At 47.1% G+C, this 20,453-nt stretch overlaps 1 protein-coding gene across 3 annotated transcripts in view; it reads left to right on the forward strand.

Annotated features, from left to right (window-relative positions):
• The first annotated feature begins 10,695 nt into the window (after window positions 1-10,695).
• Window positions 10,696-20,453, forward strand: part of LOC134541210 (protein virilizer) — a 142,652-nt gene continuing 132,894 nt past the window's right edge. For all 3 annotated transcript variants that reach the window (XM_063384461.1, XM_063384469.1, XM_063384478.1), the window contains exons 1-2: window positions 10,696-10,776; window positions 14,580-14,692. In XM_063384461.1, the coding sequence (XP_063240531.1) occupies window positions 10,720-10,776; window positions 14,580-14,692 (170 nt within the window). In that variant the 5' untranslated portion in view covers window positions 10,696-10,719. The remainder of the gene's footprint in view (window positions 10,777-14,579; window positions 14,693-20,453) is intronic.

The raw sequence follows: 20,453 nt of genomic DNA on the forward strand, positions 1-20,453 counted from the left end.
CTGCAGGGCCGAACTTGGCGCTGGCATACTCGGCCACTCGCCGCTCCCCGTCCCCCCCTTCCTGGTAGAGCACCGCCCCCATGCCCTCTTGGCTGGCGTCCGTCTGGACGAAGATGGGTTCGTCTGGGTCCAGGCGTGATAGGGTGTGGCACTCTCTGAATCGCTGCTTGACCGCGGTCAGGGCCTGCTCGGCGGCGGTCGTCCACCGGAACTTTGACTTGGGCGATAGGAGGTCGGTCATGGGTGCGGTGATAGTGGCGAAATGGGGTATGAACGACTGCAACCAGTTGAGCAGCCCCATCAGTTTCTGGAGCTGCTTCCTGGTGCGGGGTGCCTGTTTGCTGTCGATGAGGTTGAGCTGGGCGGGAATGGGCCGGCATCCCTTGGCGCTGACAATATGCCCCAAGAATTCCAGCTCCGCGGCACCGATGTGACACTTGGGCGGCGAGCACGTGAGTCCGTGTGTGGCGAGCCGTTCGAGGACCAGCGCGAGATGGTGGGCATGGTCCTCCCACGTCCGTGACCAGATGATCACGTCGTCCAGGTACGCGGTGGCAAACTCGCCGATGTACCCGTCCAGGATGCGGACCATCATGGTCTGGAACGTCGCGGGGGCGTCCATCAGCCCGAATGGCATCGCACAGAACTGGAAGCGCCGCCCATCGGGGGCCGTGAATGCTGTCTTGGGGCGGTCCTCGGGACGTACTGGGACTTGCCAGTACCCCGACTTGAGGTCGAGAGACGAAAATATGCGGGTGTCCCCCAGCCCGGTGAGTGCCTCAGCGATGTTAATGAGGGGTGGTGGTGCTGGAATGGTGATGTCGTTGACGGGCTTGAAGTTAATGCAAAAACGGAGAGATCCGTCCTTTTTGCTAGCCATGACGATCCGGCAGTTGTATGGGGATTCTGTTGGCTCGATGACGCCATCCTTTAACATCTCTGTGATTTGATCCCTGATAGCAAGCCGCTCACGAGGTCCAAACCCAAAGGGCTTCTCGAAAGGGGGCCGGTGTGGTATGGTTGGTATGCAATGCTCTGTGATTGTGGTGCGGCGCAGTAGGTCCGCGGCGGCAAACACCTGGGGCTGCTGCCCCAAGACCGCATCAAACATGGGCACATGTACGGGGGGTACACCATGGCGGAGGTCCACCAGGTGGAGGGGCTCGCCCCGCGGTGGTGGGGTCCTGTAGTTGAGTCCATATACCGTCCGTCGGCCCCTGGTCCCCACATGGACCCGCTTCCCCCGGACCTCGACTGTGGCGTCCTCCTGCTCCAACCAGGGCAGCCCCAGGATCAGGTCGTCGCGGAGGTCGTGCACCACTAGGGCAGTGGTGCTACTAACAAAATCCCTTACGCCGACCCTTACCTGGGCACGCCCCGTCGTGAACGTGCTGGCCCCAGTGGTGGCCAGCTGGACGATGTCAACCTCCCGCACCAGGTCCTCCTCAGGGATGAGGTGGGCAGCGACGTAGGTATGCGTGGCCGCGGTGTCCACCAGCGCGGTGATGGGCTGGCCGTTCAGCTCCACCGGTATGTGGATCAGCGCAACAGCCTCGGGCCCCACTCGGCCCAGCCTGGGCCGACAGCCCTGGGTGGCCCCTGCAGCAGCGTGCAGGGGCGGCGCCGATGCCAGGTGATCGGCGTCGCTCGCCGACGACCTGGGGCAGACCGCGAACGGGTGGGGCGGGCCGCCCCCACCCGCGCCAGGTGGGTGAGACGGCAGCTGAGTGGCCCCCGCAGCTGCGTGTAGGGGCGGCGCCGACGCCAGGTGATCGGCGTCGCTCGCCGGCGACATGGGGCAGGCCGGGAACGGGTGGGGCTGACCGCCCCCACCCGCGCCAGGTGGGTGATACGGCAGCTGATTGGCCCCCGCAGCAGCGTGCAGGGGCGGCGCCGATGCCAGGTGATCGGCGTCGCTCGCCGGCGACCTGGGGCAGACCGCGAACGGGTGGGGCGGGCCGCCCCCACCCGCGGCAGGTGGGTGAGACGGCAGCTGATTGGCCCCCGCAGCAGCATGCAGGGGCGGCGCCGACGCCAGGTGATCGGCGTCGCTCGCCATCGACCTGGGGCAGGCCGCGAACGGGTGTGGCGGGCCGCCCCCACCCGTGCCAGGTGGGTGAGATGGCAGCTGAGTGGCCCCCGCAGCAGCGTGCAGGGGCGGCGCCGACGCCAGGTGATCGGCGTCGCTCGCCGGCGACCTGGGGCAGGCCGCGAACGGGTGAGGCGGGCCGCCCCCACCCGTGCCAGGTGGGTGAGACGGCAGCTGATTGGCCCCCGCAGCAGCGTGCAGGGGCGGCGCCGACGCCAGGTGATCGGCGTCGCTCGCAGGCGACCTGGTGCAGGCCGCGAACGGGTAGGGCGGACCGCCCCCACCTGCGCCAGGTGGGTGAGACGGCAGCTGATTGGCCCCCGCAGCAGCGTGCAGGGGCGGCGCCGATGCCAGGTGATCGGCGTCGCTCGCCGGCGACCTGGGGCAGGCCGCGAACGGGTGGGGCGGGCCGCCCCCACCCGCGCCAGGTGGGTGAGACGGCAGCTGAGTGGCCCCTGCAGCTGCGTGTAGGGGTGGCGCCGACGCCAGGTGATCGGCGTCGCTCGCCGGCGACCTGGGGCAGGCCGCGAACGGGTGGGGCGGGCCGCCCCCACCCGCGCCAGGTGGGTGAGACGGCAGCTGAGTGGCCCCTGCAGCTGCGTGTAGGGGTGGCGCCGACGCCAGGTGATCGGCGTCGCTCGCCGGCGACCTGGGGCAGGCCGCGAACGGCTGAGGCGGGCCGCCCCCACCCGCGGCAGATGGGTGAGACGGTAGCTGAGTGACCCCCGTAGCTGCGTGCAGGGGCGGCGCCGACTCCAGGTGATCGGCGTCGCTCGCCGGCGACCTGGGGCAGGCCGGGAACGAGTGAGGCGGGCCGCCCCCACCCGCGCCAGGTGGGTGAGACGTTAGCTGAGTGGCCCCCGCAGCAGCGTGCGGGGGCGGCGCCGACGCCAGGTGGACGGCGTCGCTCGCCGGCGACCTGGGGCATTCCGTGAACGGGTGAGGCGAGCCGCCCCCACCCGCGCCAGGTGGGTGAGACGGCAGCTGTTTGGCCCCCACAGCAGCGTGCAGGGGCGGCGCCGACGCCAGGTGATCGGCGTCGCTCGCCGGCGACCTGGGGCAGGCCGCGAAAGGGTGGGGCGGGCCGCCCCCACCCGCGCCAGGTGGGTGAGACGGCAGCTGAGTGGCCCCTGCAGCTGCGTGTAGCGGCGGCGCCGACGCCAGGTGATCGGCGTCGCTCGCCGGCGACCTGGGGCAGGCCGCGAACGGGTGGGGCGGGCCGCCCCCACCCGCGCCAGGTGGGTGAGACGGCAGCTGAGTGGCCCCTGCAGCTGCGTGTAGGGGTGGCGCCGACGCCAGGTGGATGGCGTCGCTCGCCGGCGACCTGGGGCAGGCCGCGCACATCGCGAACAGGTGAGGTGGGCCGCCCCCACCCGTGCCAGGTGGGTGAGACGGCAGCTGAGTGGCCCCCGCAGCTGCGTGTAGGGGCGGCGCCGACGCCAGGTGATCGGCGTCGCTCGCCGGCGACCTGGGGCAGACCGCGAACGGGTGAGGCGGGCCGCCCCCACCCGCGGCAGGTGGGTGAGACGGCAGCTGAGTGGCCCCCGCAGCTGCGTGCGGGGGCGGCGCTGACGCCAGGTGGACAGCGTCGCTCGCCGGCGACCTTGGGCAGGCCGCGAACATCGCGAACAATTGAGGCAGGCCCCCTCCAGCTGTAATAGGTGGGCGGGGTGGCAGCTGGGTGGTTCCGCGGCGCCGGGGTGCGTCTCTCGGTGGAGCTGGGCTGTTAATTGGGGGGTGGTGGCCAGCTGCGTCACCGCCCCCTAGACGGAGTTTCCCGGGAGCTTCACCTCGCCCCCTCGCGTTCGCCAGACTGCTTCGCGGGTCGGGCACACCGTGTGCCAGTGGTACTGCTCTGTCGCGCAGTAGCGGCAGCGGGGTGGCCGGCTGTCCTGGGCGCCCTGTGTTCCCCCGCGGTGGTCTTCGCGACGCGTCTGTACCGCGCCACGGTGAGGAGGGCCCGGTAGGGGCATCCCCTCCCCCATCGGGGACGGGTCGGTGGGCCGGTAGTTGCCCCTCTACGGCGGCGGGCCCGTGTACGGCACTACGGCACGTTCGTCCTCTGCGCGCGCCGCCCCCTTGGTGGACGGGGCTGACCGGGGCGTCGCGACGCCCTTGGCGCTGCGAGCTGATTGGAGGTCATGCTCTACGGCTCGTGCTCGTGCGAGAAAAACATCCAGCCCGCGAGTCACCGCTTCGCGCAAGAATGGGCGAAGTTCGGGGGACACTAGCTCTACCATGAAGGGCAGTGTGTCGCTAGTTTGACCCCCCGGTGTTAGGCGGCGGTATAGTCTGAGCTTGTTATAAACAAACGTCTCCACCGCCTCCCCGTCCCCTTGTCAACGGCTGAAAATCTCACTCCGACATGTGTTCAGGGCTCGGATGTCATTGAAGCGCGCCTCCAGCTGGCGGGCGAAGTCCTCCCAGTCCGCGTCGTAGTTGCCCGCCTGGGCCCACCACTCGCGCGCCTCGCTGCGCAGCTGCGCGCTCACGCGTTCTGCCCGCTCTTCCCGCGGTATCAGGTGCCGCACGAGCCTCGCCTCGCAGGCTCGCAAAAACACGCGCGGATCCTCGTGGTTGAGGCCCGCGAACTCCGGGAGGGTAATAGGCCCGGTGAGGGGGCGGGACGTGGTGGCTAGCTGACCCCCTGGGTGCCCTCGTGCGCGTCGCTCGCACCCCCCACACAGAAAAAGTCCGTCCCGGAAATTTACGAATTCCAGCGCGTCTGCGCATGCGCGGTGTTTAATTGTTCCGCACTGCTGGCATCTCGCTATCTCGCCTCGGTAACCGGGACAGTGGACAGCGGCGCACTGGGGACCCGCTTGGGTTCTGGGTTGCCCCTCCGTCTTGACGCGTACCGTTTCGCAGGTGCAGTACAGGTGGGGGTACTCACCGGTGCTGTGGCTGGTGGTGTGCGGCTTGCCGCACCCGGCGCAATAGCTCTCCATGGTGATGGCTATGTCCGGCCTCTTGTCCATGCGCGATCCGCGGCTGTCCGACCCGAGCGTCGGGATGAAGCGTCGGTGGCGGGCGCGGGCAGATCCGGGGGTGCGCCCCCTTGCGCTTACGACCGAGCGGTCTTGCCCGCATGCACGCGCCTCGCGGTTGTTTACGCGGCCGCGGCTGGTGACGTACTCTGGCGTCTCGGTGATCTTCGGGCGCGCTCGTTTGTCCTCGGCGCGCGATCGGTCCTGGCGAGGGGCTTGGCGGGAGGGGGTGAGCGAACGATCTTAGAGCGGGGGGGGGGGGTGTGGCCTGATTCACCCGGCGCGTCCCGTTCCGCGGCGCCTGCACGTCTGCGCACGCTTTCTCTCCCCTTTGTGCTGTCCCTACGCGTAACTCTGCCGGATTTTCTGCGATTCGGATGGCGTTTGCGGCGTTGTTATGTTGCCACACTAGGTGGGCGCCATTTGAAGCTTTCTGCCTTCTGTCAAGGTGATGTTGAGGGTGTGGAGTTGCTTCTGGGCGCCAACTAGCAATAATAGCTACGTGCTAGTGCGTAGCCGAGGCTCTTGACTCAGGGCGTGACGTCGCTACGTGGCCGGCAGGCAGTAAGGGTCGTTCCGTCAGAGTTACCCCCGGCTGTTTTAGCCACCAGGGACGCTATACTACGGGCGTTGTAACAAATACGCGGGGCTCGATTCAAAGTGGTTTATTGTCAGGCACGCTATACATGCGCTGCGTCGTGCATGACCCGCTTACTGGGAGCCGCGCTCTACAGGACACGTTTCTGATGTGCTGAAAACTCACGCAATTCCGGTAGAGATGGCAAGGGCGGAGGTCGAGAGGCTCCGCGGGCGACTCACGTCTCGTCTCCTTGGAGGGCGGTGATTAACTCGCGATGGCTGTGACGTCCGCACGACTCCCCAGCCTCGCTCCCGCGAAAACGTGTCGTGTGCAAAAGTAATCCCGGGCCATGCACGCCGCCTGATCGCGCTAAAGTACAGAATTACAATTAATATTTAAGCACAGTCATTACTTAATTAATATTGTTTTTTAGAGTGCTGAATGTTAATTTCAAAGTCCAGGTAATCAGGTCACCTAACAGTACCCCCTTGGTTGACTTTTGTGCGGGCGACAGTCGATTAGGCAGGGCAGCTTACGTTCGAGGCGTTGCACCACCCTGCACCCAGGTGCGTTCACGTCGCACACGCTCGGGGCGAGGCGGCGATGCGCCATAGCGGTCTGTGCGGATTCGAGGAGCACTAATGTTTGGCGTCATTACAATAATTTAAATATGAACTTGATCCAGGAGGGTACCAGGTTAGCCTGGACTTCTAGCCTCAGTTTTGGTGTGGGTCGCCGTCTCCAGTGTGGCTCCCTAAGCTTGGTGGCTACAAGTGTTTGTGAAGACCATACTAACTAACGAAATCCTTGCATGTTCCCTTCTTCACATAGGTAGTTGATTCCCAATTAGGTTGGGTGGAGAACTACTGAAAGAAACAAATGTTTTGGCCGGCATTGTTTTATTCACATGATCCGATGGACAGGTACTGAGTTGGGATGCTACAAATTACACTGGAAACTCGGTTAAAAAATCATGCACTTCACGTTACTCGTCTTTGCCCTCTGGTGGCCATCTCGCTATGGAAAAATTGCGATCCGAATCAGTCGGCCCTTTATTATTTTTAAAACTCCATGGTGTGGTCGCGCGGTGAAGGAGAGATTATGGCGGGAGTGTCATGTCCTGCACCACATACTGGTCCAGGTTTTCATATTGAATTAAGTACCGAAGGTTTTGGTTAATTAATTAGTTTTACTAGCACACAGAACTCAGTGATGTAAGTGTTGTAGCTTCTACACATGACGGTCACATTCACCTTGTCTACGAACTCCTGAAGACTGCCACCTGAGGGGGGCAGGAGAGGGGAGGTACAGCACTCTCGCATGTCAGATCCATAAAGCACTAATAAATGCTTTATGCAAAATTTAAAATCTAAACATTATTATTATTACTTAACCTGCAATTGGGCTTTCACCCGGTGGCAAGAACTCCCACTCACTCCCCTCTCCCCCCCCCCTCCATCAGCTTTCTCCTCAGCTCCCTCCCATCCCTGACCTCCACCATTTCCTCCCCCAGCCCATTCCACTCCCTCCCCGTCCTCACCAGGAAGGTGTTCCGCCCTCTCTCTGTCCGCCTCCACACCCTCTGGAGCTTACATCTGTGGTCTCTTCGTCCTCTGTACTCCCCTCTATGTACTTTGCTTCCCAATTGCCCCCATCCCCCTTCCCCCTTCAGCACCTTGAACATCCTGACCAACCTTTCCACTCTTCTTCTCCTCTGTAACGTTTCCCACCCCAACTCCTTAATCATTTCCGTTGGGCTATGCAGTTTCCCATCCTGCCCCTCCCTCCTTCTCCACATTCCCATCACCCACCTAGCCGCTCTGCGCTGCACCCCTTCCAGCTCCTTCACCTCAGTCACCAGGTAGGGGTCCCAGACCGCCGCCGCATACTCCAACATTGGCCTGACCAATGTGGAGTATGCCTTCTCCTTTGTCCTCCTCCCAGCTCCCTGCAGGGTCCTACCAAGCAACCCCAGCGCCTGCCTTCCCCTCCTGACCACCCCCTCTATGTGCTCCGCCCATCCTAGGTCATTTTTCAGTGTCACCCCCAGGTACTTATATCCTGCTGCCTCTCTTATCTCCTGCCCCTTCCAGTAATATACATTTCGTGTGACTTTCCTCCTCTTTGTAAATCTGACAACTTTTGTCTTACCAACATTCAAGGACATTCCATTTTTCTCCGTCCATTGCTCCAACCTTATCAAGTCCTCTGTTAAACATCCCCCTTCCCCCACAACCTCATACACTACACAGTCATCTGCAAATAGCCTCCATCTGGCTTTCATGCCCTCCCCCAGATCGTTTATCATAATTGTGAACAACAGAGGCCCCAGCACACTCCCCTGTGGCACCCCCGACGTCACTTCCCCCTCCTCGGAGCTTTCCTCACCCACTCTCACTCTTTGTCTTCTATTCCTCAGGAAATCACCCACCCAGTTTACCACCCTTCCATCCCTCACCAGCAACTCAACCTTTTCCATTAACCTCCTATGGGGGACCTTATCAAACGCCTTTTCAAAATCTATAAAGATTGCATCTATCTGCTTCCCCCCGTCCACCGCTTCCACCAGGTCTTCCAACAGCCCAGCCATCTGGGTCTCGCATGAGAACCCCATCCTGAATCCATGCTGCCTGTTATCCACCCACCCCAGATCTTCCATTTCCCCCTTTACGTACCTTCCTACCAACCTCTCCATCACTTTTCCTACACAGGACGTCAAACTGACCGGCCTGTAACTTCCTGGCTCCGCCTTATCATTTCCCCCCTTGTAGATGGGAACTACCACTGCCTCCTTCCATTCCATTGGTAGTTTCCCCTCCTCCAGAGACTGCTTGAAAACCTCCAACAGGTACTTCCCAATCTCCCTATCACCCAACTTCAAATGACTATTCCCTATACCATCTGGCCCAGCTGCCTTTCTCCCTTTCAACCTCCTGATCACCTTAATTACATCTGTCAGTCGCAGCTCAAAGGCCTTCCTGCCCATTAAACTGTCGTCCTCTTTACCCTCCCATGCCTCCCCCTTTGTAAATACTGCCAGATATTGCTCCTGCAGTAAGTCTGCCTTTTCCCTGTCCTCTGTATATTCCTGCCCCCCTCCTCCTCTGAGAACCCCTATTCCCTCCTCACCCTTCACTCTTCTTATGTATCTGTAGAGCTCCGCCCCATTTACCGTCCCCCCTTCCCCCATCAGCTGTTCCATGTAAGCATCCCTTGCTTCCCGCGATTTCCTCCCTAGTTCCTTCCCAAGCGCCTTCATTTCCGCCTCTATCTCCTCTCCCCCAAGCTTCCTTGCCCTCGCATGCAGCCTCCTACATTTCCTTTTCAACACTTTCAACTCCCTTCCATAGTAGGGAGGGTCACCTCCTTGGCCTACCCTCCTCTGAGGTACAAAACGTGTAGCCATCTGCAGCAGAATATTTCTTAAGGCAGCCCATCTACCTTCGAGGTCCTCTATATCTACCCATCTACTGTATTCCCCCTTCAGGAATGCCTCTGCCCCCACTCTATCAGCCTTACCCCAACAGTTTACCACGTTTCCCCTCCTTACCCTTTTCTCCCTCCAGCCCACGTCTAACTCCACTACTGGGATCCTGTGATCACTGATGCCCTCCATTACCACACTTCCCCTGACCGCCTCCATTGGTCTCACAAGTACCACATCCAACAGGTTCCCGTCATCCTGCTCTCCTCTCCTGGCACCTTTTCTGGTGCTTTCAGTCACCACCTGCTCCAGTCCTCTGTTTGCCAGTTGAGATGCCCATCTCTGTTCCCTTGACCCCATCCCCTCCGGCCCCTTTTCCCATGCCACCCCTGGCATGTTCAGATCCCCCGCCACTATCACCCACTTGCCTTCCCCTAGCATGTCCAACCTGTCCTGCACCTCCCGTACTTAGTTAAATTGCCCACTTGGGAAACGACTGACAAAAGATCTAAATTTGTGCACATTATCTATACAGTAATTTTTTATTTGAAAATCATGTCAAACCAGAGACTGTTCATCGCTTGTGGGCTACTCTGTTACCTGGACCCAGACTATTTATATATTATTAAACACACTCAGTGAGCACTAAGTATTAAATCTGGCATGGGGCCCAAAAGATATTAAGGTTTTCGTTAAACCAGGTACTCTTAAGGGGCACACATATACTAAAAGATGCACTTTCTTTTGTGAGATTATATCTGTACACAAATTCCTTCAGGAATTAAATAGACTAATTCATATACAGGTGGCTAATACACAGTACGGAACACTTACTTAGTTGCAGACACAATCACTTATTTGATTCGTACGTACATGATGCACGGGTACTGGTACTGGCGGGGTTGATCTTGGGCTTTACTATCATAGGAGGTACGACATCAATCATAATGAAAAAAATTAACACACTTTCTTGAGATATGGTTGTTCCCTTATTGTGATTGGCCTTCTTCTAGTGACATCATTACTAAAAGCAACATTGCCACACTTCCTATAGACTTTTTGTCAACCCGACAATGTTGATTCCGATAGCAGTTTTAGCAGTTTCAAGAATAGACATTAAGCTGTTTATCGGAATGAAACTAGCAGATCATTCCGTTAGTGGAATTATTCCTATAGTTTCAAGAATTGGGCACCTGACGATGGTTAGTAAGTATGAATTAGTACCTCCATCTTTGAAACGAGACACTTAAAAAAAAGGTAATCTAAAATTGTTTCCACACTGCAAACACTACAATGTTTTGGGCATATAACCAATATGATGGTATATTAGCTCTTGGGGGGGGGGGGGGAATGGTTTTACTCACCATGTAATTTATTATGAAAACATTACCACCTCCTGACACATACCCACTCCATAAATTCTTAACTCCATGATCTCATTTAACTTTTGATCCAGTGCTGAACCCTTGTTTTGTATATTTTGATCAATCGCTATATAATGTTTAGGGTACACAAATGTAATCTATTGTGATTTAGAGTGAATTTTAAGTTCATCTACCTTTTATTTCATCTGTGGTATAAACAGTTTTCTGTATACTTTTTACTCTATGTAGCTCTTCTCTGTGGTTCCTCGCGCATAATGGCTGACAGTTCTGAATTGCTGTTTTTCGATACATTTTCGCACGAAAGTTCAGAGGTTAGTAAAAGTAGCACATCGATTTTATGGTGTACGTGTAAAATTTTAATTTATATTGTTAATAGAATCATTACAAACCTTGTGCGTTCTCCTGTAATTGCAAATTAAGTATCTAGCTTCGTTGAGTGACCTCCCGCCCAGCTTCGCTTTTAATATGTCCGGTTTTTATTTACGTTAGCATGGGATGTAAAGCTTGTGCGTGACAGAGATTATGTTAAATAGTACATTTGTACGGTAGCCATGGCATGTTTATTGAATTGTGGTAAAATACGGTGTTTTGGTTTTGACTGTCATTTTTTAAGCCATATTTGCATATTGATGCATTAAACTTTTTAATTATCATTATAAATTTTAGTATAGTAATGGATATAATACACTATTAAAATATATTTATTTTATAATTATTTTGAAGGAGATCCACTTTTTTTTAAGATAACCTTAAGTAGTAAATATCTTACGTCGCGACTATTTTGCAAAGTTAACATAAAATTACGAGGAAAAAAATCATTTTCCAACACGATTGTCGTTCCTGTATTTACACTTTTAACTGGAATTACATACAATACCTGTGCATGTATTGTGCGGACACCATTTATCGTTTACTCAAACGGGTTTCTGTGTTTATTTTGGAGAACTTAAGTGAACGGAGGTATTATTTTATAATTAAAGTAGTTACTATGACGGTGTATTGTAGTTGTAGTGAAATATGAATGCTTTGTTCACTTGTACTGTAGTTGAATTAAAGGCCGGGCTACATTCGCAATAGCATGCAAACAGCACACCGATAGCACACACGCACAGAGCTTGATGCTACATTCATGCACAACATAACACAACACAAAAGAATACCGGAAGCATTCAAAAAAACTTAATTTTAAGAAATAATGTACATAGCTATAAAACCAGGGTAAATATGTAGTTTAGCTGTATTTGCGAGAAAAAAAATGTTAAAAATCCGAAAATACTTTTATTATATGCTCTTTCACTTCCTCTTTTCATTAAACTTGGCGGAGATAAGAAATTCCAAATACTTTCTGATCAAATTTTTTAATTTTCATAGTTGGGCGATATTTGTTAAAAAAAAAAAATTAAAAATTTCGAAAATACTTTTATTCTATGCTCTTTAACTTCCTCTTTTCATTAAACCCGGCAGAGATAAGAAATTCCAAATACTTTAGGAGGTATGCAAAATAAGAACAGCGATATCTCCTTAAGTATTTGGAATTTCTTATCTCCGTCGGGTTTAATGAAAAGAGGAAGTGAAAGAGCATATAATAAAAGTATTTTCAGATTTTTAACATTTTTTTCGCAAATACCGCTAAACTACATATTTACCTTTATATTATTATTATTATTATTATTATTATTATTATGTATTTTCAATGACAATGTCTATTGCACCCTGTGTCTAATGACAATAAATATCAAATCCGCCTTCTTTAACACATTCATACACGGACTTCCAAGCATTTAATTAGCTTCTTCATGTTTGTATCCTGCGGATCCCCTGTCATACAAAATATTTTTACTTTCTATTACAGCTATGAAATGTGCCTTCCATTTTTTTGTTATCGTGTGTTTGAAAACAATAACAAACCACTCAAGTCAACAGCACCAATACTTTTGTGACAATTGTTATTTTATAAGCCCACTAGAGTAGTACATAAACTGTTTGCTGATTGGCTACCACCAGGGTCGCGCACAGAAAATAACCTAAAAGTTAAAAGATAATGAACTTTCTGTGCGCCGATCCTGTGCTATTTTTCTGTGCGCATGCTATTTGCCAATGTGGCAGCTCATATCTAATAGTGTATGTTGAACTTCTGTGCATCTGTGCTGTTTGCGTGCTATTGCGAATGTAGCCCGGCCTTAAGAAAGTTTTCTAAAAATTACTTTAGAATATTGTGAACAATTGGTTGGGTTAGCATATCAACATAAAAAATACTTCACAATATTGTGGACATTTATTTGGTTTAGTATAGCTACATTAAAAATACTGTGAAATCATGTGAATGGTTGGTTAAGTAAGGATAGCCACATTCAAAATTGGTAATTCCAAAGGCACCAAAAAAATATTTTAGTTTTTTTTAATGTAGCTATACTAACCCAACGAACCGTCCACAATGTTTGAAAGTATTTTTAATGTAGTTAACCCTACCTAATCGACCATTCACAATATTTGAATAAAGTTCATCAAAACATACACACAAACTGACTCAGGTAAACAATTAATCGCGGTGGCACCAACAATGCATAGGCATTGAAATGTGAGATAAAAACTGTAATTTCTTAGAAACTAGGGGAAATCTACTAACATTGTTTTCAAGGTAAATACAGGAATGTCTCTAATGTTGCAAAATTTTATTTTCGTAATTTTATTTTTACTTTACGGAAAAGCCATGACGTAAGATATTTACCATAGGTTAATTTTACTCAAAGTCTCTTTTTGTCCTTTTAACTTTTTGGGGTGCCCTTGCGAATTTTACTTACCAGAAACAGTATGGTGAAAGGCCATTTTACTTGAGGAGGCAAGTTGTCTGCTGGTTGTTTTGGCACAATTAACTACTTCTGTATCTCATGATATTATGACCATAGTATTTTTGTGACATGTATTAACTTATTTACTTCGGGTTATGTGGAGTATATTCACATTGGCTAGCTCACAATAAAACATATTCAACAATTAATTTGATTGAGTTCTCATCATTTGTAACACCACATTAAGTACGTATTACCTTAATCTATTTCACATTCAGCCTAATCTGCTTTTGTGCCTTGTAAAAATAAAAAGCAAATCTCAAGTAGTTCTCTTTGCAATTTTTTTTTTTTTGCCTAGGTTTATTGGTTCCTATTTCTTACAACCCATATGTAGCAAAGAAACTGCAAGTAAAACAAACCTGCTAGTTTACCATTTTAACGAATGGTTATGTTATTACAAATTCACGTATATTTTAAGAATGGTGGGTTAGGTTAAGTTGGTTGCATTAATAATATATATAAGTATATACACACACACATACACACACATAGGCACTATATATATATATATATATATATATAATTGATGTTGGTATTTATGACGTTGATAAACTCGGACATTTTCTGACCGATCGTCATGAAAGTTGGCATACAGAAGGGTATTTTAATGGAGAATGTTTTTATGCTATCCATTTTTTTTAACTCGCAGCTAGAATAGATGATGCTGCAGCACAACTTGTATACCATTTAATTGATCGCCATGAAAATTGTTATACATAGAGATATTTGGGTAAAAGGTTGGTATTGCATATCCAATCCTATCCCTAATTGACTTTACATCCTATCACCTTGGCTTCACTCCCTACCTTCGTGGCTTACTCCCTACCTTCTTTGCTTCACTCCCTTCCTACTTGGCTTCACCCCCTTCCTACTTGGCTTCACCTCCTTCCTACTTAGCTTTACCCCTTACCTCTTTGTCTGCACTTCCTCCCTTCTTGGTTTCAACCCCTCCTCTTTTTACCATTTCAGTAATATGGCCATGTTTTTAATGTCATTTAACACATCTGAGATGCCAGCGGGGCAGTATTTGTGAATTATGTTCCTTTCCTATTTGGAAGTTATGCTATCTTGTTGTGGGCAATGTAGTATTGAAATGAGAATCAATATTATGTTTTTGATCAATGGTAAGGTTGATTCAATGGTTGTACCACTATTATGTACTTTGAAGTTTATATGTTTTTTTACTGGCAAAATATATTAACATTTGTTTATGTGTAATGAAGGTATAACAAAGGTATAATAAATAAATGTAATTTTGGTTCCAGGAATTAAATTTGGATCTAGTGCAGTTTCCGAAACCAGTTGTAATTAGTGAAGTACGCATTATACCTTTGGGAGCCCGTGTGAAAGCAGACTTTCCTGGTGGAGTACGTCTTGGGTAAGCATTTCTGAAAGAGATGGCATAATTCATAATATAATTATGTTAAATCATATTTATTATGAATTAAAAAATTAAGTCTTAAGTAATCCATAGAATTGATGACTTATAAGACCTGCTGTCACTGTTTTTCATTATTACAAGCTGTAGTTAAGCTTTTATTAATTTATATTTTATTAGGCCTACTATTACTAGTGAATTTTTATGAAAGGTTTTAGTGCATTTAAAAATTTAAATTATTGCTCATTATCTCTAATAGATTGCAAAAAAAAAAAGTAGGGTTGGGTGGCGTGTATGTAACACTGTGTGTAAAACTTGGGGTGAAAGTGATACATTAAAAAAAAATTACTTTTTGCTATACAAAAAATTTGAAGAAAATACATTTGCTTGCCTCTTCTTTATACGTCCGCATTCTATAATGAATGTTATAAACATTTAGCTACATTTTATAGGAAATGAAAAAGTCTCAAGCAAGAAATAATTCGACCAAAAAAAAATTTCTTGTCTAGGTCCAGCAACTTTTGTTATATCTTTGTGTGCATAGAAAATAGCTTCAAAATTATAGTTTTAAATGGTGCAGGAAAGTATCCTCTATGTTTTAATGCTTAGAGAGATAGTCTTGACATTTATATCTTAGTTACTATTGCTGCCTAAATTTTTGGGGTGAATATGATACAGAACATGGGATTAATGTGATACACAGCATGGGGTGAATGTGATACCATAATTTTAGGTAGTTTTATAAAAAAAAGTGCTTAATATTTATATTTTCCACTGCTGAATTTGAAATGTACGTTGTCATTAAAACCTTGTTTTTTTTTGTTTTTTTTACCTTAAAGCTATTTCTGTATGTTGGTAAACCTGAACATAAACAAATTGTTGTACTCCAATTTGTACAACTTATTCTATGTAGGCCCCTATGTTTATGTTTTAGAGTAATATGAATAATTTAACATCACATGTAGAACTGTGTATTTCTAAGCATTCCATATTTTAGTTTGTTTTAAGCTGCTTTTATTCCTTTGCTATTGTTATATTTATTATAGATAGAGAGAAAATCTTTATTAGGACCACAGTATTTCTTCAATTTGTTGTTGACTTAGAAGATCGTTCAATAATTGGACAGTACGTGGATAAATGATCAAAATTGTATGTAGAATTTGTTTGACTAGTCACTAGTCACATTTACGTACTGTGACAAAATGTGTGTTTCTTTAATATAGAGGGAAAATATTCACTCTGTAACATGACTTCATATTTTATGTCAGAACTCGAGGACCACTAAAATGATTATCATAAAAATTTTTGTGGGTGATAAACTTGTATTTGACCTGTCTCACACGTACCCCACCACACTGATAGCGTTGCTAGGAAGTAGGATATAATGATGTATCTCATTCACCCCACTTGTGTATCATATTCCCCCCAATCGCAGGGTGAATATGATACACTAAATTTATTTTTTATCAATCTAACTAATTAATCTAAATTTTTATTGAGTTAGGGTTAGGTTTCTAAAGCCCTAAGAAATGTGCGTAATTTTTCTCAGTGTTGTGGTGCTCTAAGTTAAAATAATATTCAAAAAGTTTGGTTTTTTGTATCATATCCACCCCACCTGACCCTAGTGTTTTACTAGTCTTCTGTACTAGAAATTAAACTCTACTAATAAGATGGTATTATTTTAATTAGGTACAGTAAAACGTGTTTCAGATAAACCGACTAAAGACATTTACCTGCCTAATAGAAGAATAATATAACACAAAAAGTTTCCAATGCCATTTATCTAATATCCCTCTTAATAAGTTTTGGGGTTATTAGATTTTTCCTGTTTAACATACACAAAATATTTCATTTTCTATTAAAACTCTTTATCTAGTACTTTCTGAAGGCATCCTGACCATCATTACAACACTCATGTTGTAATGAAAGAATCATAGCTGGGTGAGATCCCAATTTTTTTTAAGGGGGGGGGGGGGGGGTGTGTTGTATTATTTTCCTGTCTCCAAAATTTATTGCAGTAGTCAGTCTGCTGAAGTGGTTCTTGACAAACTTTTTCCAAAGAAAGCACTACACTTTAAGTCGGTACATGCAAGTGATTGAAAATGCACCATTATCAGCACTTACAAATTCATAACTCTTAAAGGTGGTGTAATAGCATTCATAAGCACAATAGTAAACTTGCATTTTATTTGGCATTTGGAATCGTACAATAAATAATCAAAGTAATTTTGCCACTGTTGCTTAATTGTATCAGAACTAATCTCACTTGTTTGGTTCATGACATACACTGGTATCTGTAAAAATAATGAACAAAATGGTTTTATGACCATAGGCAACATCAAACAAAAACACTGGAACTAATATGTAATTTGTTTTCATTGATGTATTGTGTATGTATACACTACCCTGAAATGCCTCTTGTAACTTAATTTTTATTACAGCTTAGCATCTAAATAATTTTATTGTAAGTTAATAATTTATTTATATGAATTAAAATTGTGTTCTATTTGCTGTTACTTAATTTTTGTGTAATATTGAACTGTTCACTGATTTTTGAATGATCAAATTCTCCATCCTACAAAAATTTTATGATAATTTATCCTCACCAATAAAAGGAAAGAAATTAAAAGCAAACCATCTGGTAAAGTAGTTCTAACCCTACCACTTCCCCCCTGCAATGCAATTCTGCATATGCTTCTGGATTCCCTATAAAGGAATTTTAACAGGTGATTTAATATTTTTTGGGCAGCGGTTGATGGGAGAAGGCTAATGAGGAAATCCCGGTAACTTTACTGAATTACATATCTATGTGAATACATTTATTCACAATTATTTAGGTTACCCAATTTAGTCAGGATAATTTACATGAAACATTTTTTATGTGACAGTTTAAGGGGATGGTTCACCCATTGATAATTGTCACTTAGCCAAATCTTAATTTCATTGATATATTATGGTAGAGCATGTCAAACTCTACATCCCCCACCACTTATCTGGTCTGTATGCAGAGGTGCCAAGTACTACGAATTTTCCATAATTTATACAAATAATAGTGCTTTATTACGAAATTACGATTGCTCCTGTAAAACTACGGAATTTGTTATTTTCAAAATCATAAATCTTACTTTCAGCATTTGTGCTTGTTATTGTTCAAGTTGCGTGACATCACAAATTGCCATAGATATAACAACATTCCGTTAGTGGCAACTGCTGTCAGCTAACGAGCATTTGCCCGAAGATGTACAATAGGTTTAACGTATCTACCCTAAGTGTGGCGTGTGGCGAAAACAACAGACATTACTCTGAAGCAGCCTCAGTGCATGCGCCCGGCTTTGTTTGTTTTATCTCGAGTTGCTTCTTCCGCGGAATGCTATGCTGCGCCACTGCGGTAGCGCTGCTGTTCTGTTTGTTTTTGTTAGCCACACAAGTGAAGTTAAAGTAAAATGTGCGCGTAAAATTCTAAATTTCGACAATGAATTCGAAACCAAAAACTGGTCAGAAATACCGTCCAATATATTCGCAGTTATGGACATCTTTAAGTGCCTGAAGTGTATCAGAACAACATGTATTTGGTGATTTGTGTAAATGTTACTTTAGCGTACAAGGCAGGAAGGACAATTGCCGGCGTCACGTAAATAGCAAAAAACATGTCGAATTTTCTAAATTGAAAGCTTTGAACACGCCTGTAACTTCTTTTTTTAAGAGTAATCCTACAACAAATGCGGAAGTGTTTTTTGCTACGTTTTTAGTGGAACATAACATACCGCTTGCCGTAGCAGACCACGTGAGCCCGTTATTAAAGGCAATGTGTCCAGATTCAAAAATTATTGAAAAATACTGCTGCAAACAAACCAAGACTACAGCTGTAATCCAGACACTTGCAGAGGCTTTCCAAGAGGAAATCGTGAGAAATGCGGTGAAGTCAGCTTTTAGTATCGCTACCGACGGTAGTTATAATGCTGGTGAGGAAACTCTGTACCTGATAGTTGTTACAGCCTACAGATCTGATTTAGGGAAAATAGTTCCTGAAGTTTTGGCTCTTCAGTTTGTGTTATATCAAATACTGGGGAAAATATTTTCAAATTCCTAAATGAAGAGCTGCATAATAAAGGCCTTTAATGGAGCAACGGTATTTGCTTTGCTACTGATACTCCTCTATGACTGGCCTGCATTAAGGAACCGCTACCTTTATTACTAAGGAAAATCCTATTTTCATACAAGGATGTGCATGTCACCTAATACATATAGCTGCACAGAAAGCAGCTAATGAGTTACCTGTTTCTATTGAAGATTTATTAATAGATCTGTATTATTATTTGGTCAAAAGTGCTATGCGTCATCAGAAATTGAAACAGTTTCAAGTTCTTTGTGATGCAGCAACCCATAAAATATTGAAACGTACCAGCACTAGATGGCTGTCACTGAAAAATTGTGTTGACAGGTTTTTAGAACAGTGGCCTACATTACAAACGTTTATCCTTGGTGACAAAACACTACCAGCTAGGGTGTCGGCTGTTTCAGTTTCTTCTTTTGACTCAGCTGGAAACAACTGTACGCCAAAATATGTTCCACTCCCACTCCAGTGAGTAGCTTGTTGCAAGTGTTATGTCTATATCATCTAATAAATTGGGAATGTGTCCTAAATCGAAGACAAGTGAACCTACAAAACTGATTTCAAAAGAAAAAATTGTGAGCCACAAATCCTCCAGCAGTCAATCTGCTAAATCAAGTAAACTCAAGAAACATGGTTCAACCAATGACCGACCGGCGACCAGTAAAAAAGATTGCAGTCAGCAAGACTAAGCCTGTTTCCTCCAATAGTAGATTTGATAGGATTAAAAAGGCTATTTCTTCACCAGTTACGAAGTTGTACTGTCTTTTTCTTGCGAGTACTGTTCCAGTGTTCACAAAGGTTAATGTTTTGCTACAGAATGAGAACCCACTTATTCGTGTTCTTCGCGTTGAACTCCTATCTTTGCTAAGTGAACTGTATGTAAGATTTATTAAGCCTGAAGCCATCAGAAATTCTGACAGTGTCTTGGCAGTAGAGTATTGCAACAGAAAATCACAAAAAGAAAATGACAGTCTTGTGATTGGCTTCGAAACTAGGTCCTACATGAAAGACAGTAGTGTAGGACTAAGTGAAGAAAATATTACTGTATTCTACAACAGTGTCAGGAAATATTTTCAGTCAGCCTGTAAATACATTGTGGACAAATTTCTACTCAACATTGAAATCTTGATTCATGCAGCAGTTGCAGATTTTAATCAGCAGGATAACATGACACATGACTGTGGAATTTTCCCGTAAGAAATTCAGTTTCTTGCTAAGTGAGGAGGAAACGTTCAATTTGGAACTTGAGTTTGCCAGGTATCAAGCAGAGAACCTCCCTCAAGAAATTCTCAATAGTGACAGAATGGATGTTTCATGGCATTTAATCATGAATATGAAAACTGCTGATGGTGCGCCTAATTTCAGTGTTCTCCCAAAAGTAATGTTAGCAGTTTTGTGCATGCCTCACAGTAATGCCTTTTGTGAAAGAATATTCAGCATAGTCAGGAAGAACAAAACAGAATTCCATTCTACATTAGGCTCCAAATTGTTAGAGTCGTTAATCATGCAAAAGGTTCACATGATGGCTAGCGGGAAAGTATGTTACGAACAGAAAATCAGCAAAGAACTGCTTGTTCGAGCAAAAAAAAAGCAACTAACAAAATGTTGCAAAAATCGCCATAATTGAGTGAAATTCTTGGGACATCA

Source organism: Bacillus rossius, chromosome 1, assembly GCF_032445375.1.
Source record: "Bacillus rossius redtenbacheri isolate Brsri chromosome 1, Brsri_v3, whole genome shotgun sequence".
In the NCBI taxonomy this organism is placed as follows: Eukaryota; Metazoa; Arthropoda; class Insecta; order Phasmatodea; family Bacillidae; genus Bacillus; species Bacillus rossius.